Genomic DNA, 22,261 nt, shown 5'->3' with positions numbered 1-22,261 from the left:
CGCCACATGTTTGCGAGTATTCCTCCGCCCTCCTCCTGTCATATGGAGGCGATTAGCTTGCGGCGACACGGCACGAGGAAACACGAGCTCAGGTTCTGACCGCATCACACGATCTCGCGGCGGACCCGCTTGTTCGGCGGTTCACCAGCCGTGACCACACGTCCCGCTAAGATTTTTGACAACTACAATCATGTCACCAAACAGCTTATTAAAGTTACAAAATAGAATTTTTGAATTGTAAAAATCACACTCCACCCACTTTTGACACGAGGGCCTCACTGATTGGTCGGTGGCGATTATGAAGCGTTGGCTGCCGACTTGCCTGTGAGTCACAGTGTTATTGTCAGTGAGCCGTTTCTCGCTGGCCTAAATAATGTGCAGAAAACTCCAAGATGATTTCATTTTCCTGCCTGAAGGAGCAACAAGCTGGAAACTAAACACATTTTTAACCTTTAGTTTGACTTCTTGAAAGCGTAATTTCAGCACAAGAGCTGTTGTTTTTTTACAATGACGTCTACAGTATGTGGTCCATTTTGTGCTGGTGCTGGTTATGTCAAACTTGCTTATCTGCTCCACACACTGAACTGGTGGCAAGCATGATGAGGCCCAAAAGCGGGAAATTGTTCTGTGGGAAAGGATGAGCGATATTGACAGCGTTACAAGCCTTATCTGCAAGCCGGCAGCTTTTAGCATCGCCTCGCCTCCTCTCGGCCGGCCGCAATCGTTATCTTCATATCTAAAAATACATCTTCAGCTTCCTGCCATCTTTTTTTTTCTGGGTCACCTGTTGGCTTCCGGCTGAGGAGACGCTTTGCAGGCTTTCTTGCAACAATCACCCATCGAATGGACTTAAGCTGCTCCCAATAATTTAGTTGCTTTTCACTCGTAAATCAACAAGATCTGAAGTAACCAAGTACAAATACTTTTTACTGAAGTCGATTTTTCCGGTTTCTTTACTGGATCCTGGTACACTGACTTACCAGGCCAAGTCTGTCATTGAGTTGGGTCACAAATCATTTTTCCCCACTTCAATGCCATTAATTCATATGGAAGCCCATTCCCGCCAGTAAAATAAATAAATAAATATATATATATATATATATATATATATATATATATATATATATATATATATATATATATATATATATATATATATATATATATATATATATACACACATTTATTATTATTATTATTATTATTTATTTATTTATTTATTTATTTATTTAAATATTAGAACGAGAATCCTCCAGTGGAATTTTGTATTTTATTTTTATTTTTTTTAACACCTGTCAGAAACCGCCAGATGTTTTGTTTCAAATTGTTAAACATCTCTGCAATGTCTTTGACACAAGATAATCATCGATTTCATTCACGCCAGACAGTTTTGAGAAGATCTGTAGTTCATAATTTGCTATGGACAATAAACAACGCAGATAATTGTAACCGTCAGCATGGAAAATGGGGGGGATGTTTGTAAGGGTTAAAAGACTAGATTGTGCTGATTGTTGATTGTACATTGCTGAGTGCTGTTGTGATGTAAAAAAACAAAACAAAACAAAATGTTCACCTGGGAGCGTGTGTGCGGGTCCCTCCGGTGTGAAGTGGAAGCTCGATGGCGGCAGCGCTCTCATGGCCACATAAAGGCCCCGCAAGCAAATTAGCACTTCAAACAAAATCATCAAACAAGAGAAGACTCTTCATAGGCGCTATTGTGTGTTTACTCACCCAGCGCCCAGCTTGTCTGTGCCGTTTTTGTTTGCTGCTGTTTTTAGCGCCAGCGCGTGACGCAGCCCAAATCACCACTTGAGATTTGTACAAAGTGTGTGTTTTGTTCCCGCACCCGTTTGGGTACTGTCTCTTCTTCCCACGTTTCGAAAACATGTTAGCTTCATTTCAACTCAAAACAGGGGAAATAAATCACGCTGGCAAATGTTGTACTTTATAAATGTATGTATGACCTAACGAAGCTGCAAAAATAATTTTTGGTGTTAAACCTGACGTGCAGAGAATTTTACTCTGAACAGAATTGGACTTTTAACAAAAGTTGCAGTTGAGAGGCTGCATCAAAGCCTTCTGTATGCTCGAGCATAAAAAAAAAAACTAAAAAAACGTATAAATACGTCTTTGGGACACTTAGAACATTGTGCGGGTCCCACCCCCACAAAGACTTTTTCTTGCCCATTACGTCAGCAAATTCCCAATCAAGTGAACGACAGCAGCTGCCGTTTACACACGGGATACGTCAACACGATCACGTGACCAGAATAATAGCGTTCACCACGGTATGTTCTCGTTTTGATACTTAATCGGTTTAAAAGAAAATTGAGGGAATAAGATGCCAGAGATATTTGCACTTTTATGCTTTTATACACAATGCCTAATCCAATCCTGGAAAAAAATCACTTTAAGGCCTCAGTACACGACATCGGAAGTCGGAAAGTGTACGGGCGTCGGAATGAGGTATCTGATGAATGAATAAAATCACCGTCATAATGTCGTAGCCGCCGGGGAGCGTCTTGGGGGCATTTTCGGCACATTCAACAAGTTAAATCGGTGTCGGTCCATCGTGATATTCGGTCACTCTGATTGGCTGTTAGCTAGCGAATTAGCAGTATACATTTTATTCTGGAAAGGAAGCCTCATTCTTTCTTCTTCAAAAAAGAAGAAAAAATAAATATTCTTGAAAAATGTTTGTTTTAAAAAAAAAACAACAACAAAAACAGACTTTCATAAACAATAGGACACTTTATGAGCCGAGTTTGAGGACTAGTGTTCCAATAGGAAGCCTGAAGAAAGTCCGAAAAGACACAAGAGCTATCGTGGTGGAGGGAGGAGAAGGTGCAATGAGGACTAAAGTTAACAAGAAGAAATGAAGCTTCCGGAAGTGAGCAGAATTTATCATGGGCAGTTTCTGACTGCACCTGAGTAGCTTTCATCTGGCAAAAAAAATAAATAAATAAATGCCGTCCTGCTCCATCTTAACTGCTAGAGTCACTTTGAAGCCGGTCCACCAACGCTGCATGCATATTCAGTCTTCTCCAATAAATTCAAGAGTTGTGCCTCCATCCTGCTAGCCGGCCAGCTAATGTTAGCCACTTGGTGCAAATCCATGAGCGTTTGCATGTCTGCATGTATTATTATGTCCTCAGTTGGCCCAGACACCAGAAGGAGCAAGTACAATGTCCATTGAACTTAAAGGAACACAAGACTTATGAAAAACTAACCAGCTATTCTGTGAAATGGATAATTCCAACTCTTCCCTGAAAAAAATGCAAATTTATGTTGAGCAATTGTGATTTTATAGCACTTTTTATGAATATTTTTACGTTACGTACTGTCTCGGCATTTTGGACAGTCACGTGACTGCCGCCAGTGACAGCATTGAACTCACAAGGAATTATCGCGTCCCACGGCGGACATCAAAGGTGGAATTTTGCCTTACAACAAAGAAGCACTTCTTCAAAAGAAGTACAGCCACGTAATCAGCATTACTTTATTAGCATTATGTCAGCAAATTTACATGGAAATAAGCGAAAAAGGCTTCCGGTTTCGCACGGTCATCATGATCACGTGACCAGGAACATGGCGTCCCACACCGTACGATCGAATACGGACACTTAAGCGGTTTCAATTAAAATTCAGGGAATAAGATGCCAAAGATATTTGTACTTTAATTCTTTGTACACAATGCCTAATCCAATACTGGAAAATGATTAACTCATTTACTCCCAATAAGGTATAAATGTTGTTTTTTTTTTATAATGTTCTAAGTGTCCCAAAGACGTATTTATACGTTTTTTTGTTTGTTTTTTTTATGCTAGAGCATACAGAAGGCTTTGATGCAGCCTCTCAACTGCAAAGAAGGGTTGCAGAAATGGTAGTTATTACACAAACGGCCACCAGGTGGCAGCGAAGAGCAAAGGAGATCAACCAGAGCCATGTAGAAAAAAAGATAAATTACTTACAATTTTGAATAGATTTGTGAAAACTGATGAAACTTAGCTCTCGTCTAATGCTAATTGCTGCAAAACGGAAACAGATAGAAACATACTTTTTTTTTCCTGATGAAAGAAGAGACTTTAATCTTTCTTTTGGTAGGTTCCATGCTTTTATAGCAATTAAACACAATATTCTGTGGGCCTTGCAAAATCAGTCAAAATCCAGTAAAACAGCCGGGAGCGAATGGGACTGCTTCTGTGAAAATGGCTGGGAGTGAATGAGTTAACCATTTGACAGAATAGCTGGTTAGTTTTTCATAAGTGAATAAGTGAATTAGCGTTAGTTTTTGGGACCCTTGGCTAAAAGTGCCTTACACTTGGTGGACCCCACATTCGCGTTGGTGTTCATAGTGTCTGTCACCATGAGTTAAGTGCTTCCACACCTTTTCCCGTTGGCACCTGCAATCACGCTGATTCTGCTCTTGGCTTCCCGATTCCACGTAATCAGCAGCACTGGTGCCCTAATCAGCCTCGTTCTTCAACCTTCCGTCACCGCCCCTCTCTCACCCAACACACAACCCTCACTACCGTTTTGATTTACATTTGACGTTTTAAGGATGACATGGCAGATGTCTCTCTTCTTGCCGGCCAGTAAATGTCAGAGTTTCCCAGCATGCAACAGACTCTTGGTAAGAGCTCTTAGAAGCTATCAATTGGACTGTACTGCATTGGACGTTCACCTGAAGATGAGAAGAAAATGTAGCTTGGAGATGTTAACGCAAAAATATATCGAATGAAAGACTTATTGTATGATTCTTGTTTCTGTAATCATGACCACCAGGTCTAAATAAGGTTCCATCACAATGTATCTCTCAAACAGAGATGGAAGAAGTACTGTAACTACTTTTTATTAGTTTAGTTATTTAAAAAATGCTTAGTTTTAGTTTAAGTTTGTTAGTTTCAGTATTAGTTTTAGTTTAAAAAAAGTGTATTACTTGTGTGCGATATTAAAAAAAAAAAACAGCATGGGAGCAACCTCATCTTTTGGTGCTTTTTTATTGGCTGCTGCGAGATGACGTCACTTCTGTGTGACATACTTACAAATGTCATTATTCCGGTTTATATCAAACTAAATCTACTAAAAATCACATTTCAAATCGAAGGACATGTTGCTATAATTATAGTTAGTTTTAGTTAGTTTTGTAAACATAAAATGTAGTTTCACTTAGTTTTAGTTTTTTAGAAAGCATTTTCGTTTTTATTTTATTTTGGTAACAATATTGTTTTTTTTGTTGTTTTTTTTTGTTTTTTTAACTGAGTCAAATGCCACTTTTAGTATATGTCGCGGGCCACTGAAAAATGGACAGCGGGCCGCAAATGACCCCCGGGCCATAGTTTGGACACCAATGCTCTACACAGTAAATTCTGTAGAGTAAATTTGACTGCATTTAGAGTAAATCTGACTATTTTGAGTGGGACGGTGCATCATGACTGTTTCGCACGCCTGCCTCCCAGTGATGAGGACGTGAGTTCGAGTCCGGGCTCCGGCCTTCCTGGGTGGAGTTTGCATGTTCTCCCTGTGCCCGTGTGGGTCTTCTCCGGGTACTCCGGTTTCCTCCCACATTCCAAAGACATGCATTACCAAATTCATGACCAAATTAGTAACTTTCATATCTTTGTTGACGTTTCTGATAACTGGTTCTGATGTGGATTCATCTTTGAGTAGCACTCAGAGAAAAAAAAAAACCTTATGAGAGAAAATGTATATACATATTTTTACTGATTAGATAGATAGATAGATAGATGGATACTTTATTAATCCCCACAAGGGGAAATTTAGTTTTACATCAGTAGCATTAAGGAAAATAAATAGAATGGACAATAAAAGCAAACGTATCAAAAGTTCCGTATTTTCCGCACTATAAGGCGCACTTAAGACCCTTAAAATTTTTTCCAAAAGCTGACCATGCGCCTTATAATCCAGTGCGCCTTATATATGGATCAATATTGAGCCGCAACAGGTCTCGCTGTCAAGACGCTATCGGTGACCCTGCACGATCGGTGACCTGCATGCGCAGAAGATCCTGCCATCTTGGATCGCTAGCTAATAATACTAATACTTTACCTCAGAGAAAATAACAAAACAACAATAACTCAACCAACATTGCCTTTAATGAAAAATAAGTGGAACATCAAAACCATGAATCAAAAGCTAAGAGTGTTCAGAAAATACATTTAAAAACTAGGGATGTTCGATACCACTTTTTTTCAGACCGATACCGATACTCAGACCCTCAGTACTCACCGATACCGATCCCAACTGCCGATACCAGTAGTACATTTTGACAAATAAAAAAAATCACTAAAAGATATTTTTAAGCAAATATATTTCCTTTAATTTGACAAAAAAAACACCACAGTTCCTCTTCAATAGTCTTAATGCTCAAAATAAAACACAAAAATGTTCTTTTAGTTTAAGATTCCCAATTTTGAAGTATTTCCAAACCGGTGAAGTTTTGGTGAAAAACTGCTGCAAGCTAGCGCCAGTTACAGGCAAGGAGGACTCACTTAACGTCTTCCCCTCTGCCATCGGTCGCTTGTACTCGTCTGCCTCACAGTCACATCACAGTCAAACTTACCTATTTAGTGGTTTTGTTTATATGGAAAAACAACCACAAAGTTTGTACCAACCTGATCCGAGCATTGCTTCAATGTTTCCTGTTCGACACGACACGTATTCCAATAACATGATGCTCAAGGTGCGAAAAAAAAAAAAAAAAAAAAAAAAAAAAAAAAGGTCGACGCAGTTGAAAGCAATAAATCATCGTCTAGACACTTGTGTTTGTGAGCGTCTTGGCCGCCTCCGCCGAGTGGCGTCCACAAAGCGGGCAAATGAAAAGCTCTAATACGGGACATAAACATAATCATGTGCATAACGACGAGGTCGGCGTGAGCTCATAACGCCGATATGAGCGTGCACTTTATTGCATTACTCATGTAAACGTTGCTCCAGTGATTAAAGTGGAGCGTGGCTTTATTGCTTGTAATTGTTTTGGGGTCGGGCTGCGCTCCCAGGAACGCCGCGTGCGCCATCCATATTTGATGAAGCCACTCGGCTTATCGGGCCACGCTTTTGTTCCACGGCAATATTCTTTTCAACCCCCCCCCTCCGCCCCCACAACACACACACACACATTCTTGTTCATATATCTTTGTGAGGACATCCATTGACATAATGCATTTCCTATACCCTTACCTAACCTTAACCATCAAAATGATTGCCTAACCCTAACCCCAAACATAACCCAATTCAAAATTGACCTTCAAAAAGAGGTCTTGAGAAGTGAGGACCGGCCAAAATGTCCTCACTTCACAAAAATGTCCTCATTCTGTTGGATAGACGTATTTTGGTCCTCACAATATAGTATGTACAAGAACACGCACACACACTCACACAGATGTTGTCAGCTCGCCACGGGTGCAAAGGTTAGCGCGAGGTAGCGTACTTCCATTTGTGAAAGCGCCGCAGGGCCGGACGATGGCTTGATGAAACATGTCGACCTTGCTCCGTGTGAGCGTGCGCGCGCGTGCGTTTGGGTAGGTTCAGGGGGTCACATAGATGGAGGTGAACATCTGTGCGTGTGGGAATGTGCGTTTTGGCCCTCATAGTTGGCGGCAGTCAAAATGTGGTTTGGCGGGGTGACATTTGCGCACGTGTGGCGCTGTGAAAGGGGGCAATGATCAAAAACAAAAACAACACATGCAAGTCAGGAATGAAAAGCATTCAGGTTTGGGATGTGAGCACACTCATGCCTTGGTCAGGCTACAAGAAAATAACCCGATTTTGGCCCGACGGATGTGTCGCGGACAAACTGGGAATGTCGTAAACGATTTTGGGTTGTCTTGAAAATGGAGGAAAAGCTAATGGATAAGAGGGCTGAGGTACAGGCTCTTCTAAACATTTGGGAGACAAATTTATTGATTGATTGAATTCTTATTTTTCATTTATTATTATTATTATTATTATTATTATTGTTATTAATTCAATCTCTGGTGTAATAACCTTATTTATTGATTTGATTGAATTATTTTTTATTTTATTATCTGTTGGCCGTTTTGTCGAGTCAAACACATTTCACCGGGAGTTAGCTTAGCGCTTAGTACCGCAAAATCACGGCAACGTCGTAACTAAAGGCAAACTTTTTTTTCCACTCACCGTGAAATAATAACCCTCGATGGTGAATTGCCGGTCACAAACGCGTGCAAACTCCACCCGGGAAGGCCGGAGCCTGGACTCGAACCCGAGTGTTATGCACTCGGAGGAACGAAACCTGATGGTTCGGCGTGAACACTCGTATCAAAAACAACCCTACTAAAACAATTCAAATAGGGATACATATTTAAGCAGTTTAGAAAATTATGTATCTGTGAAGGGATCACAGATGACGGGATCCTACTTCCAGAATAGTTAGGCTGCAATGTACTTTTACTTGTACCTTTATATGTATCAAGAACTGCCATCTTACTCTGACCCTACAGTCTATCCAAGTGAGCGCGTCTTGTCATGTAACACAAAGTGACAATAACACACACTCCACTCGCTAAAAGAAGAGCACAATCATCTGTTTCTCATCCTCTTGGAATCTCTTGGAACGCAGCCTCCACTCCCCCCAGCCCATCTTCTTTCTGCTCCTTCGCAGGACATACTCAAACATAAACACACGCAGCCGCCGAGCAAAGTTGACGTCATCCGTCTTCACTCTATGATCCAAATGTTTACGAGCAATCGCCTCCCTCGTTCCATCGTCCCCTCGTTCACTCACCCTGATGGGGCCAGATGTGCTTCAAGAGTAGCCTCAAGGCGTTTATGCTAACTTCCTTAGCATAGTGTGTTGTCATGGGAAAGAAGAGCAGGAAGACTGGGAGGGGTACGAAGGGTCTGGCTGACAGAACCCTCGGAGCTGCAATCCAAAGGGCTGAGTCAGCACTGGCTTGGCATGAATGCATCTCTGAGCCATCAATAACGACACATTACATGACTCAGCAGGTTTTCCCCCCCACTCAAAACATAACGTGTGAAGTTGTCATGTTTTTCTCTATTATTTTTTTTTTTTTTTACCACTAGAAGGCGTGTCAAAAGTGTTCCGATTGGCGGTCCAAATCCTGATGGGAGCGGGCTGACGTGTTACGATTGGAATGGCTGTTTTTTTTCCTTTCAAATCACAATGACAAATGCTTAGAATGGATATGATGTGTTTCATCGGTAAATATTTGGCATTGGGCTCGATGTTTGTTCTTTTAACGTCAGCCTGAGTCTTTGGTCTTTAGCTTGTGTGCATCTTAGATCTGTGTTTTGGGTCTTGGTTGGTATCTTGGGTGTTTGTCCCTGTCTATGCTTTTGGCCTGTGTCTGTGTCGGTCCTTCTCTTTGGCTCAAGTCTATTTGGCTTGTGTGCTTGGCCCTTGAGTCTGTGCTTTGGTTTCGTGTTGGGTCGGTGTTTTGGATCTCTGTCTTGAATCTGTGTCTTTGGTTCATGTTTTAGACTCATGCTCTGAGTCTGTAGTTTGTCTGTCTTTGACCTTTATCTTGAGTCTGTGCCTGTGGTCTGTCTTGAATTTGTCTTTGCTGTATGTCGTATATCTCACTAGTCTGTGTCTTTCGTCTGTTCTAAAGGGTCACATGATCAAAGAGCTTCCAGAAGTTTTTTTTTTTTTGTTTTTTTCAAATCCCTAAGTCCCCCATAGCCACTGCAGCGATCACACGGTTTCTGTTCCTGCATCGTATTAGCTGGGGGGTGGGATAAGTGTGTGCGTGCATGCGCGTGTCGTGTGTTGAGGCGGCGGCGCTGGGGGACATTTTGGGGCATCCTTGCATCGACTGTGCAGGGTTATAATTGGGTGCCGCTCAATAGGAACTTTGACCTCTCAGCCACAACAGACTCGGCACCTGAGACAGAAAACGGAGGTTGTTTGGACAATTCCCCAACATTATTTTGGGAATCGCACTTTGCCTATATTGATGGCTCGAAAGCGGGATTACCTTCCAGTCATACAGTGAGACCGACCAAAAAAAAAAATCCATTTACCCGGTAGGTTTAAGCTACAGTAAAAGTCAATCAAATCAAGCAAACGATAACAGGATTTTGTTTACCTAAAGTCACCTAGCTTAATGCTAACATAAAGGGAAATGCCATAGATGGGCTAACATAAATCAACATAGATGTTACATTAGGGTTCACCAACATGATACCTGCGTGGGACCACATACTGTAAGTAGCCAGTGAGCCTGTTCTAAAACCAGCTCATCGGTGATGGAGCATTGTGATTTCCTAGGAATATTGTACAAGGGAAGCTTCACAGAGATAACGTACCAACCTTGTTACATCATTATTGCTAATTATTGTGAGAAATTGTGAGTTTGATCACTGTCTGTACAGAAAATGAAATGAATAACATCTTTGAAGGTCATTTGAGCAAATTTCAAAGTGTGAGAAAGTGTTCGCCCTTCGGATGTTATGAGCGAACGACCTGAATATTGTTGCATAAAATAAGAGCAAAGAAACACAGGTTTGTTGAAATCCAAGAGCATGATAACCTTAGGAAGAATAATAAACACAAAAAAATAAAATTGCACAGATTGATTGATTTTTCAATATTATAAAGAACGATTTAATTTTTCCAAGAATGTGTTATGCTATGAAAGAGTTGCGCATGCTCTTTTTGGCTGTCAAATCAAAGCTATTCGAAATTCAAAGCGTGACTGTTCTCTAACTGTTCAACCTTGACCTGGTTTTGAAAATTCATTTTTTTTATTGTCTTGGTCTTGTCTCGGTCTCGACTCCCAAAAGTCTTGGTCAAGTCTTGGTTTTGATGAGTTCTGGTCTCAGGTAAGTCTCGGTTTGGGATGGTGTGCAGTCTTGAGAATGGTGACGAATGGTTTGACGCCAGCTAAAGTGCAGCTACCATTAAATTCATTGTGTCTGTGGACACGCCTCCTTGGCCCTTTAACCCGGCCCTCTCCCCAAGGTGATGATTAGCTATCGATCATCGGTTGGCGCAATCGTTTGCTCAATGTTCTAATTGCGGTTTCTCGCCGATCCGCCAAGCAGATCGATCGGCAGCTAATGAGAGATGTTGGGGTGCTTGCCTATTTGGTAGTCGGATGTGGGTGGTGGGGTGGGGGGGGGTCAAAAAGTGGGGGCTGCCTGGAGGCTGCGATCGCCGTCGCCGCCATCCTTAGAGCCAACGTCGTATTGACGCATGTTTTGAACGGCGGGCATAAATAGACGCATGTTGATTGGAGAGGAGGTTGGGCCATGATGACGGCGGACGCCCACGGCTTCGCTCGGGCGCCCTCATGCCGCCTTCCTCTTCCTCTCTCGGCGAGCGAGTGGGCCGCATGCATCGATTTCCAAGCCTTTCACACACACGGCTGACGGGAGAAGAAGTTGATTAGGAGCAGCTCTAAATTTATCCTCCACCTCTTCCTCTTCCCTTCGCTAAGTCGCCCACTTGCCCGCCCACGCCGCTCCGGTCCGTTCAAGCTGCCTCTTTTTTTTCTTTTTTCCGCACTTTCTCTCGACCGAGCAGCACTTTCACTTCCCCGTCCTGCTTTTTTTTCTTTTCTTTTTTTCCCGCTGGGCAATGTTGACCGCAAATGAGGTCGTCCTGCAAACTTCTGCAGGTGACTGCTTACCGTGCGTTTCGACTCGGTTGGTGTTTTTCTGAAGTGCCATTTTACCATCCAGGGTTTTACATGCACAACACACAAAATGTCCGCCTTTCCCAAATGATGACATCATCTATACACAGTGTGTTGTGCAAAATGTTACATCTGAAGCATAAACGCAACTCTCGTGGAAACGCATGCACACCTGAACCTTTCACAATTGTTCAGCGAGACTAGCATCACTTCTTGCCTTTTCTACGGAAGCGTAGAGCTGCCAATGTGGAGTAAACATTTTTGGCTGGCGAGTATGTTCGAACATATTCCCAAATATGTTCGAACGTATTGGAATATGTTCGAACATACTCCCAAATATGTTCGAATGTACATGTAGGCTCATGCTACAAAGTTAGCATACCTTCCCATAATGCCACAGGGTATTATTTGCGCATGCGCGAGTGAAAACAAAACCCCATTTTTAGGCATTTGGGCCACATGACCAATTCACTAGAAAATTAAATAGACAAAAAATAGTGTTCATTAATAACTTTTACGATTTATTTTGTCTGCCGTGCATGATTTAGGTTCGTCATTTTTCGCCCCATAATGCAATGGGGTATTATGCTTGCGAATACCCCGTGGCATTATGGGAAGGTATGCTAACTTTGTAGCATGTAGCCTACATGTACGTTTGAACATATTTGCGAGTATGTTCCAACATACTCGCAAATATATTCGAACATACTCGCAAATATTTGCGAGTATGTTCCAACACTCGCAAATATATTCAAACATAGTCGCAAATACGTTCGAACATACTCGCAAATATTTGCGAGTATGTTCGAACATACTCGCCAGCCAAAAATGTTTACTCCACTTTGGCAGCTCTATGTTTCCGTACTTTTCTAATAATACAAAAACATTTTCAAAAACTACGAAATGACGCGTGTAGCATCATGCGTATAAAAAATAGTTGCCATCAAGCAGCTGTGGACTTTTATGAGGAACGACATTTTTTTTTTCCTGCTTCAATTCATCTTGATGCATAGAAATAGCCAGAATCAATATTTGGAAGGTGGCCATTTTGTGTGTTGTGCATGGGTGTTGTATGTTTACACTTAAAATAATGATTGATGTAAAAACACCCAATTGTATACTTGAATGCCTTTGGGTGGGTTGAGGTAACGGGTGTATTTGACGGGATCAAATGTCGTTTATGAAATAATCCTGCCGCGTGTATTTCATTCACACACTCGGTGCACGCCAGACAGGAAGTGCTTGGCTGGCTTTCTTAATTTGGTCTAAGGTTGGGTTAGTCATCACTCGAAGACTTCAAATGCAAAAGCCGACATGTGCCATTAAGACCAAAAATCGAGCTTTGCCTGCTAATGTCTTTCCGTGGTGCGTTTCCTAACCATGCAAAACTAAACAACTCCCATTTAAACTTTATTCATGGGTTTGAAACTTTTCACCTGGATATATTTTACCTTAATGCAAATTCCTGAAAGAAAGAGAAAACAGCAAAAGTTGATTTTAATTGTGGGAATGCTGAAGCATTTTTATTCGGCACACTTTTTTTGCCGCGTAACAACTCCCACATAATACTTCCAATTTACATTGTTCCAATTTCAACTAACTTCAAAAATTCATGCCTTCCAGGGTATATATCGTCTGATTCCACATTACTTATAATATTTGCACAATTTAACATTTAATATCAACTTTTCCACATTCATTTTCAATGGGACAGACATTGAACTTTTGTCCATACATATAATTTATCATCATTACCAGGTGTCTGATATTGCTTGGTGGTAAAAAGCACTGTCCAGTAACCAGGAGGTTCTAATTTCATAATTTGTCTCTCAATTTATTTTGTAAGCATTCCACATGCATTGAAATCTTAGCATTCAGCTATTAGCATTCAGCTTTCAGCATTCCCACACAATTTCTCCAGAAATTGCACTTAGTCTAGTTTTCATTTGTTGTTGGTACAAGCCAAGGAGCAAAAAGAACCATTTAAAATGGGACATTTGTGTAAAAGAATCCCACGCAGTATCATTCCTGACACGTCGACGCCACAATTAATGTGAGGCATGCTGGCAACAAATCAGTGTGCGTGCGTGTGCAAGCGAGCTAATCGATGAGCTGATGACTGCCGCTGTAATCACACTCGTGTGCGCTGTGCAGTCGATGAGCCGATTTCTTGCCGCTGCTGGGAAGAACGCCGTCACTTTTGTCACAGATGCACAATGATGACCTCTTGTTCTTGTTGTAATGTGTGAGCAGTGACACTTTCTCACACCCTTATTCCGGTATTGTTTTCAACGAAGACGTTGGTGACACCAAACTCAACCACAAATGAAGACCCTGGAGTGATGTTGTTGTGTGTGCGCGTGTGCTTGTATACCACTGGCATGGTGCAAACACGTGCACTCAGCGACACCTACGCCCACGCTATCGTGATTATTATGCACAAATTAAACATTGTCAGCCACTGTGATCTGTGTGGTGCGTGCGCGAAGGCGAGAGACCAAAATAGCGAGCGAGGAAGAAGAGCGAGAGGCTGTCAAGTCTCTCCATCCTCTTCCTCCTCCTCCTCCACCTCTTCCTCAGCCCAGCAGATGTCCAATGGTGACTATTTCAAGCTGGCAAGATGGCGGCGGGTGGTGCGGAGGATGCTCCATGCTACGTGCTAGCTCGCCGTCAAGCGTCTCCGAGCTTGTTCCTCGCTGGTTTCGACACCAAAAGTTTACTCAGAGCTAACCTCTTATCTGGTAAGGAGAGAAAACGTCAACAAGATGTGGTTGTGTGTGAGACAGGAAGTGGCAACTCTTCTGCTTTTGGGGGCGCACTTCTCTCTTTTTTTTTTCTTTTTTTTTTCCCTTAACGGTTTTTTTGTTTTGTGTATGCACACTAGTTCCACTTTGACACTTGTTTTTATGTTGAAAAAATGACAGCAAACTCTTTTTAACTGTTTCCAAAACAATGGCCCCTGATGGGCCAGTTTTTATTATTTATTATTATAGATATCATGTATTGTGATATTATCGATATAGTGAGCCAAATATATATATATATATATATATATATATATATATATATATATATATATATATAACAAAAAAACAAAGCATCATTGATTAGAAATACAACTCATGTTTACACTAAATGTTGTAATTAATGATTAATAATAACTAATTAATCTACTGCTTTTGGTTGCCTTCAAGGCATAAAATCTTACTTCCAAAAAGGGAGAAAGCTTTTCCATGCTTTTTGGACAATTAGCCTGCAACCAGTCAAGAACACTTAAAAAAAAAAAAAAAGAAAGGTCAAAACCAACGATGACTAAGCCAAGTCTAGATCATAAGATGACAATCGGTCTGAAACTCTCAATAATTAAGTCAAGAAGTTCTAACTAACAATTCAACAATCAGTCAAAAATCAGTAAAAAAAATAAAATAAAAATAACCGAGTCAAGGATCAGTCTAAGATGGTCCCAAAGTTTAGAACTAGTCAAAAACCAATTCAAGGTTTGTTCTAGAGAAGGGTTCCCCAATTGACCTTACCGTGGCACACCCTCCCCGCCCACATTATGCGACATTGTTTGAGCAAGATTAGCGAAACGGCATGCGCTGTAATGGCAAAGTTGTCAGGTCAGATATTTTCAGGACGCCAATATTTCAATTCCAAGTAAGCAAAGGGGGCTTTAAATGTTTTAGTGAAGGGTATCTTCACTCCCTCGACATGCAATTTTGCCCCAAAACAAAAGGAAATACGCATCGCTGTCTGCTGCAGCAGAAGTCAGGAAAACACAAGAGTCGCCTCACTTACTGTACTTCGATATTATTATGTCAAGCAGGGTGAGAATGAATTTATATTACCTCATAGTTTTGATGTTTTGTTGGCATTTATAGTAAATAGTAAGTCAACAAACGTGTGGACGGTTAGCTACCCAGAGCTAGCGTTAGCCTTTGGCTAAAAACGAATGGCGAATATTACCTTAGTGCAGACGTTGTGGTTTCTGGTCATTTTGGAGGGATTCAACTGGTCGTGTGTGCAAAGTTTGTTGTGTTAGCATTTCTAGTAAATACAGTCAAACCTCGGTTTTCGAACATAATCCGTTCCAGAAGGCTGTTCTAAAAGCGATTTGTTCGAAATCCGAAACAATTTTTCCCATTAGAATTAATGTAAATAATTTTAATCCGTTCCAAGTCTTAAAAAAAAACTTTTCCAAGTTTTTTTAGTTTTTTTAATTTTATTTTTTTTTACTATTTTACACCATAAACTGCGCTGTATACTGTTTACCATGAATAAAAAAAAGGGTAGAAATAGACACTGTTTTATTTAGATATCCTATCTAAAATGATGAAAAAAACAAAACAAAATGCAAACATTTCTTTTTTAAATTCAATAGTTCTGCGCACTTTCTTCACCATCTTTACCACTTGCACTTGCTTTCTTTGGACCCATGCTTAGGGGCAACACGATGCAAAACTTAAAAAAAAGGAAAAAAAAAAAAGATTTGCGTAAATAACAATGAACAGGTCTGCGCCAAACTAACTTTGAACACGAATGTGCTACGGAGGAAGCATCTTGGTCATTCGAGTTAGCTCGCGTTCAGGTACGCTCGGCTTTTTCTCCCGAGTTTTTTGAATTTTTGGACGAGTTCTGAGACATAAAATTCTCGAATTTTCTGGTTGAAAACCGATTTGGTTGAGAACAGAAGCGTTCGAAAACCGAGGTTTGACTGTACTAAGTAAGCCAACAAACGTGTGGACGGTTAGCTGCCCGGCGCTATCGTTAGCCTTTGGCTAAAAACAACAATGGAGAACATTACTTTCGTGCAGACGTGTGTTTTCTGGTCATTTTGGAGGGATTCGACTGGTCGTGTGTGTGCACTCTTCCACAAAGTTTGATCTAGCACAGACATTTTTCGTAGTAGTTTGAGTGTTTAGGGACGGGAATAAACCGGATAATGTCTCCGTCGTGTCTCTCTTACACAAGCCGTGACTACAGCGTTTAACCATTAAATTTTTTCTTGGCTTTGGAAAACTCGGAGCTGGATTGCTTTTGTTTGTCCGCAGCAAAACGCACGCGCCGTCACAGACGTGACGTCTTGAGTTTGACTAGGTCATGCGGGTGTAGTTTACGGTAAGGTCAATTCGGGTCCTCGAGGGTCGGAGTCGTGCAGGTTTTAGTTGTTTCCGCCCATGAGCACACCTGATTCATATCATCAGCATGCCTGATAGTGATCCAGATCTTTAGTATCAGCTGTGTTGGTAGATGGAAACATCTAAAACCTGCAGGACTCCGGACCTCGCGGACCGGAATTGGAGAACCCTGCTCTAGAACAGTCAAAATAAAGTTGACAACCTGGCAAAAACCAGGTCAAGAATTTGTCTAAAACAGTAAAAAAAAAAAAAAAAAAAAATGTCTAGACCAGTCGAAAAAGCAAGTCCAGAAGCAGTCCAAGACAAGCTACAAATTCAAACTCGAACCTTGGAACTGCAAAGCACCTGCGCTAACCACATTCTACTGTGCTGTCAACCTTTTTTGCGTGCCTTCAATTGTGTTGTGATGTTGGGATGGCAGCAGCGGAAGCTCGCAGGCAGCGAGGGGGTAGTGAGGGAGAGGGAGAGAGAGAGAAAGAAAGAGAGAGAGAGGAGGAGGGCATGCGAGAAGGCGCCGCACCACTTCTCATCAGGCAGCAGCAGCAGCAACAGCAGCAGGACGGCTCGCCTCGCATCTCGCGGCCGACCCGCTTGAAAAACGTCTTCTCCTGTCACGCCTTTTGCTTTTTTTTTTTGTAGTCGGCCTTTCTCCTCCAGCTCTTTTTCTTTTTCTTTTTCTTTTTTTCAGCGCTGCGCCTCTCTGCCGCGCCACCCTCCTTTTTTTTTTTTTTTTTTTTTTTTTTTTTTTTTTTTTTTTTTTTTTTGGTCCTTCCTGCCCGTCATCATGGTTTCTATAATTTCAGACCTGGACCCCCTCAAGAGCTGGAACGTCTTAAGGTAAGCCTCGCCCCTCTGGGGGACGCTTCGGGGAGGGTGCGAACTGAGCGCACGCCGGAACCCAGACCAACCGCGTGAACCCGCCTCAAAGTTGAGTGTGAGAACATAACTCCCCCCCCCCCATCCTCCCCCAGCCCCACCCCCTCTTCCCATCATGACTCCCCTTGAGGAAGGAATTTTCTCTGGAAATCTTCCCACACAGCTGACAGCATATTGGCTGATTTGGGCACAAAAAAAGGGCTTTTCTCCCAAGTCAGCATTTTTCGACAGCGCTGCGCTCCGACTTCACCTTATCCACGCAATGTTTCTCCCGCCGGGCGCTCGTCTCGTTTTTTTGGTGTGACACAAACACTCATTGTCATTTATAGCGAGAGACTGACATGACTCGAGGGTGTACGCACTCGGAAGTATCACAAACCACACATGCATACATGAATTCAACATACTAACGCAAAGTAGACACATACCTTTATTTAACGTATACAGTCTTCCCTCGCTATAACGCGGTTCACTTTTCGCGGTCTCGCTGTATCGCGGATTTTTTTTTAAGTGCAATTTTGCATATTTTTTTTTACAGTAATATACCCATTTTATAAAATTTATGAAGGTTTGACCATTGTCAAAATATTTGTGTAAATGTGAGAACATGTAAATGCCTCAATGAGAAAAGTGTATAAATTGTGCGGTCGGGGATTTTAGAGCCTTAAAACATTTATAAGAGTTGTAAAACATAAAGCTAACTACTTCGCGGGTTTCATTTATTGCGGGTATTTTTTGGAACCTAACCCCAGCGGAAAACGAGGGAACACTGTACACTGATTGTAACTATCACAATTCTAAGTTCATAATCATATGAACCAGTTAAAAACCAGTTCCACTTACGTAACGCTCACATGCTTTTATTCAACACGTACACACTGTAATGTAACATACACACTGTGTTCACAAAAGTCCTTTTATGTACCTAAGTCATCATTCTTCCGACTGTGCTGTGCTCCTACTTGATCCTTTGCACAAGCGAGCGCTCGACTCGCGTTTGTTATTAATGCGAGCGAGCGAGCGAGCGAGAGCTCATTTACAGCAAGAGACGGAGGTGACGAGGGGGAGGGTACACACACACACACACACAGAAGACCCCTGCTCTCTTGATGAAAGCTTTATTCTTGACGCTGGTCTCCAGGCATGTTAATAAAAGGCAGCCCAGCGCGCGCACGGCAAATGAAACAGCATCTACAACTTTTCCAGTGTAACGCTCGCACTGTAACACAACCAGTAGTTTTGGAATTTTCATTTTACAGTGGTACCTCTACTTATGAAATTAACTATAATATAAAATTAATTAACTTATGAAATTAATTGGTTCTGGAAGAAAGTTCTTAAGTAGAAAATTTTGTAAGCTGAGACGCATTTTCCATGTAAATGCCCTAATCCGTTCCAAGCCTCCCAAAATTCAGACATTAATTGTTTTAGAAAGCATAAAAAATGCATCAAAACATGTAACAAATACATGTTACAATTAGATTATTGCACAATAAATGAGATTTGCGCATAATGTAAAAAACAGATAGAATAAAGAATAAAAATGATGCTCTTTTACCTTTTTAACTGCTGTCCTCTTCGTTTTTTGCCCTCTTTTTGGTTCATGTTCTCTCTCAGAAGTGTTTTTGCCTGGTGATTTGTAAAGAACTGATCCAAGGATGTTTGCTTTTTTTTTGTTTTTTTTTATTTTAAGTTTTATTCCATCATCACTCGTTAACTAAAATAACCTTGAACGCAACACATGCAAAAATGTAACATACACACACCTGTAATATGTAACACATGCACACTGACATGACACAGTAACACAACACTCACAAACACAGTGATGTCATGCTTCCATCTTTCAAGCCTTGATGGGATTTCAAGGCTCATTTGCACGGATGTGTGTGCATGTGCACTAAAGTTCCACTTGATTGTCCAGCAGAAGTGTGTGTTGACGTTGGCTCCGCACTTTTGGCCCTTCGCTGGACAGACAGCTTTTTGATTTGATGATGATAATTATGTCCTCCAAAGAGAAACAGGAAGGACTTGAATGCATCCCACGTGTGCACACGTGTGCGTGAGTGCTGTCATTGTGTAATCAGGCCAGGAATGTGTGACGTCAGCCTCGTCAATCAAACGAGCCCAAAGCTTTTCGCGTCTCGCTCTTCTTTCCCTCCTCTTCGCTTGTGTTTTTCGACTCCTTTGTCTGGACTTTGATTCATTTACACGCGCACACATGCACATATACAGTAGAGCGCGAGTGACAAATGTGTTCAATAATGCAGCACCTGGAGGACGGCGCTCAGTCTCCATCTCCGTGGCTTTGCGCGCGCGCACGCGCTAATCATGCCCTATGGCTGTATGCGAGCGCTGCACTTTGTTACAGTCTTATTCTCAAAGGCGCTGTGCATAAGGAAGCCTTAAACCTCTTCATGTGGGTGCGAGTGTTTGTATGACGGAGAGCGCGAGAGAGAATGTTTGGATACCACTCTGTTAGTTTTGTGTGTGAAACCGTGCGTGTATGTATGAGAGAGCGTGCATGTGTTTGTGCATGAAGGTGAGTGTGTGGCGGTGTACGGTTTTTATGTCTTCTTGTGTGTGAGTTTGTGTTTGGACGTGTTTGCAAGTGTCGAGTGATGGACGCTGCAAAGAAACGGCTATGCTGCCACCATGCTAACAAGAAAAAAAAAAACACAAACAAAATTTGGAACTTTTTTTTTTTAAATAAAATTTGGCGCTTGTCATCATTGATGCTAGCTAGCACTGTGCTAACAATGCTAACTAGCTGATCACCACAACAAAATAAAATAAGGAATTTGGCATTGTTGATGCTAGCGCACTGTTAACAATGCTAACTCGCTGGTCACCACAACAAAATAAAATTTGGAACTTGTCATCGTTGATGCTAGCTAGCGCGCTGCTAACAATGCTAACTAGCTGGTCACCACAACAAAATAAATTTGGAACTTGTCATCGTTGATGCTAGCTTGCGCACTGCTAACAATGCTAACTAGCTGGTCACCATAACAAAATAAAAATTGGAACTTGTCATCGTTGATGCTCGCTAGCGCTCTGCTAACAATGCTAACTAGCTGGTCACCACAACAAAATAAATTTGGAACTTGTCATCGTTGATGCTAGCTAGCATTGTGCTAACAATGCTAACTAGCTGGTCACCACAACAAAATAAAATGAGGAATTTGTCATCGTTGATGCTAGCTTGCGTGCTGCTAACAATGCTAACTAGCTGGTCACCACAGCAAAATAAAATTTGGAACTTGTCATCGTTGATGCTAGCTTGCGTGCTGCTAACAATGCTAACTAGCTGGTCACCACAACAAAATAAAATGAGGAATTTGTCATCGTTGATGCTAGCTTGCGTGCTGCTAACAATGCTAACTAGCTGGTCACCACAACAAAATAAAATTTGGAACTTGTCATCGTTGATGCTAGCTAGCGCGCTGCTAACAATGCTAACTAGCTGGTCACCACAACAAAATAAAATTTGGAACTTGTCATCGTTGATGCTAGCTAGCACTGTGCTAACAATGCTAACTAGCTGGTCACCACAACAAAATAAAATTTGGAACTTGTCATCGTTGATGCTAGCTAGCGCGCTGCTAACAATGCTAACTAGCTGGTCACCACAACAAAATAAAATTTGGAACTTGTCATCGTTGATGCTAGCTAGCACTGTGCTAACAATGCTAACTAGCTGGTCACCACAACAAAATAAAATTTGGAACTTGTCATCGTTGATGCTAGCTAGCGCGCTGCTAACAATGCTAACTAGCTGGTCACCACAACAAAATAAAATTTGGAACTTGTCATCGTTGATGCTAGCTAGCACTGTGCTAACAATGCTAACTAGCTGGTCACCACAACAAAATAAAATAAGGAATTTGGCATTGTTGATGCTAGCGCTCTGCTAACAATGCTAACTAGCTGGTCACCACAACAAAATAAAATTTGAAACTTGTCATCGTTGATGCTAGCTAGCGCTCTGCTAACAATGCTAACTAGCTGGTCACCACAACAAAATAAAATTTGGAACTTGTCATCGTTGATGCTAGCTTGCGTGCTGCTAACAATGCTAACTAGCTGGTCACCACAACAAAATAAAATTTGGAACTTGTCATCGTTGATGCTTGCTAGCGCTCTGCTAACAATGCTAACTAGCTGGTCACCACAACAAAATAAAATTTGGAACTTGTCATCATCGTTGATGCTAGCAAGCGCTCTGCTAACAACGCTAACTAGCTGGTTACCACAATAAAATAAAATTTGGAACTTGTCATCGTTGATGCTCGCTAGCGCTCTGCTAACAATGCTAACTAGCTGGTCACCCCAACAAAATAAAATTTGGAACTTGTCATCGTTGATGCTAGCAAGCGGTCTGCTAACAATGCTAACTAGCTGGTCACCACAACTTGTCGTCATCGTTGATGCTAGCTAGCTAGCGCTCTGCTAACAATGCTAACTAGCTGGTCACCACAACATTGTTTGTCTATGTGCCATGACACTAACTGCTGACATTTTCTTGCCACAAGTCAGCAAAAATAGACACTAGTTGAGGACAAACAAATGCTGGCCTTGAATTTTCCGTACTAGCTTTCA

General features: G+C 41.6%; 1 protein-coding gene across 3 annotated transcripts in view; it reads left to right on the top strand.

Moving 5' to 3' along the window:
* Positions 1-17,533: 17,533 nt before the first annotated feature.
* celf2 (cugbp, Elav-like family member 2) overlaps positions 17,534-22,261 on the top strand; it is a 120,461-nt gene continuing 115,733 nt past the window's right edge. For all 3 annotated transcript variants that reach the window (XM_077501457.1, XM_077501450.1, XM_077501446.1), the window contains exon 1: positions 17,534-17,620. In XM_077501457.1, the coding sequence (XP_077357583.1) occupies positions 17,568-17,620 (53 nt within the window). In that variant the 5' untranslated portion in view covers positions 17,534-17,567. The remainder of the gene's footprint in view (positions 17,621-22,261) is intronic.

This window comes from Festucalex cinctus, chromosome 16, assembly GCF_051991245.1.
Source record: "Festucalex cinctus isolate MCC-2025b chromosome 16, RoL_Fcin_1.0, whole genome shotgun sequence".
NCBI lineage: Eukaryota > Metazoa > Chordata > Actinopteri > Syngnathiformes > Syngnathidae > Festucalex > Festucalex cinctus.
Note: the sequence above shows the minus strand (reverse complement) of the source record. Positions and strands in the feature narration are given on the sequence as shown.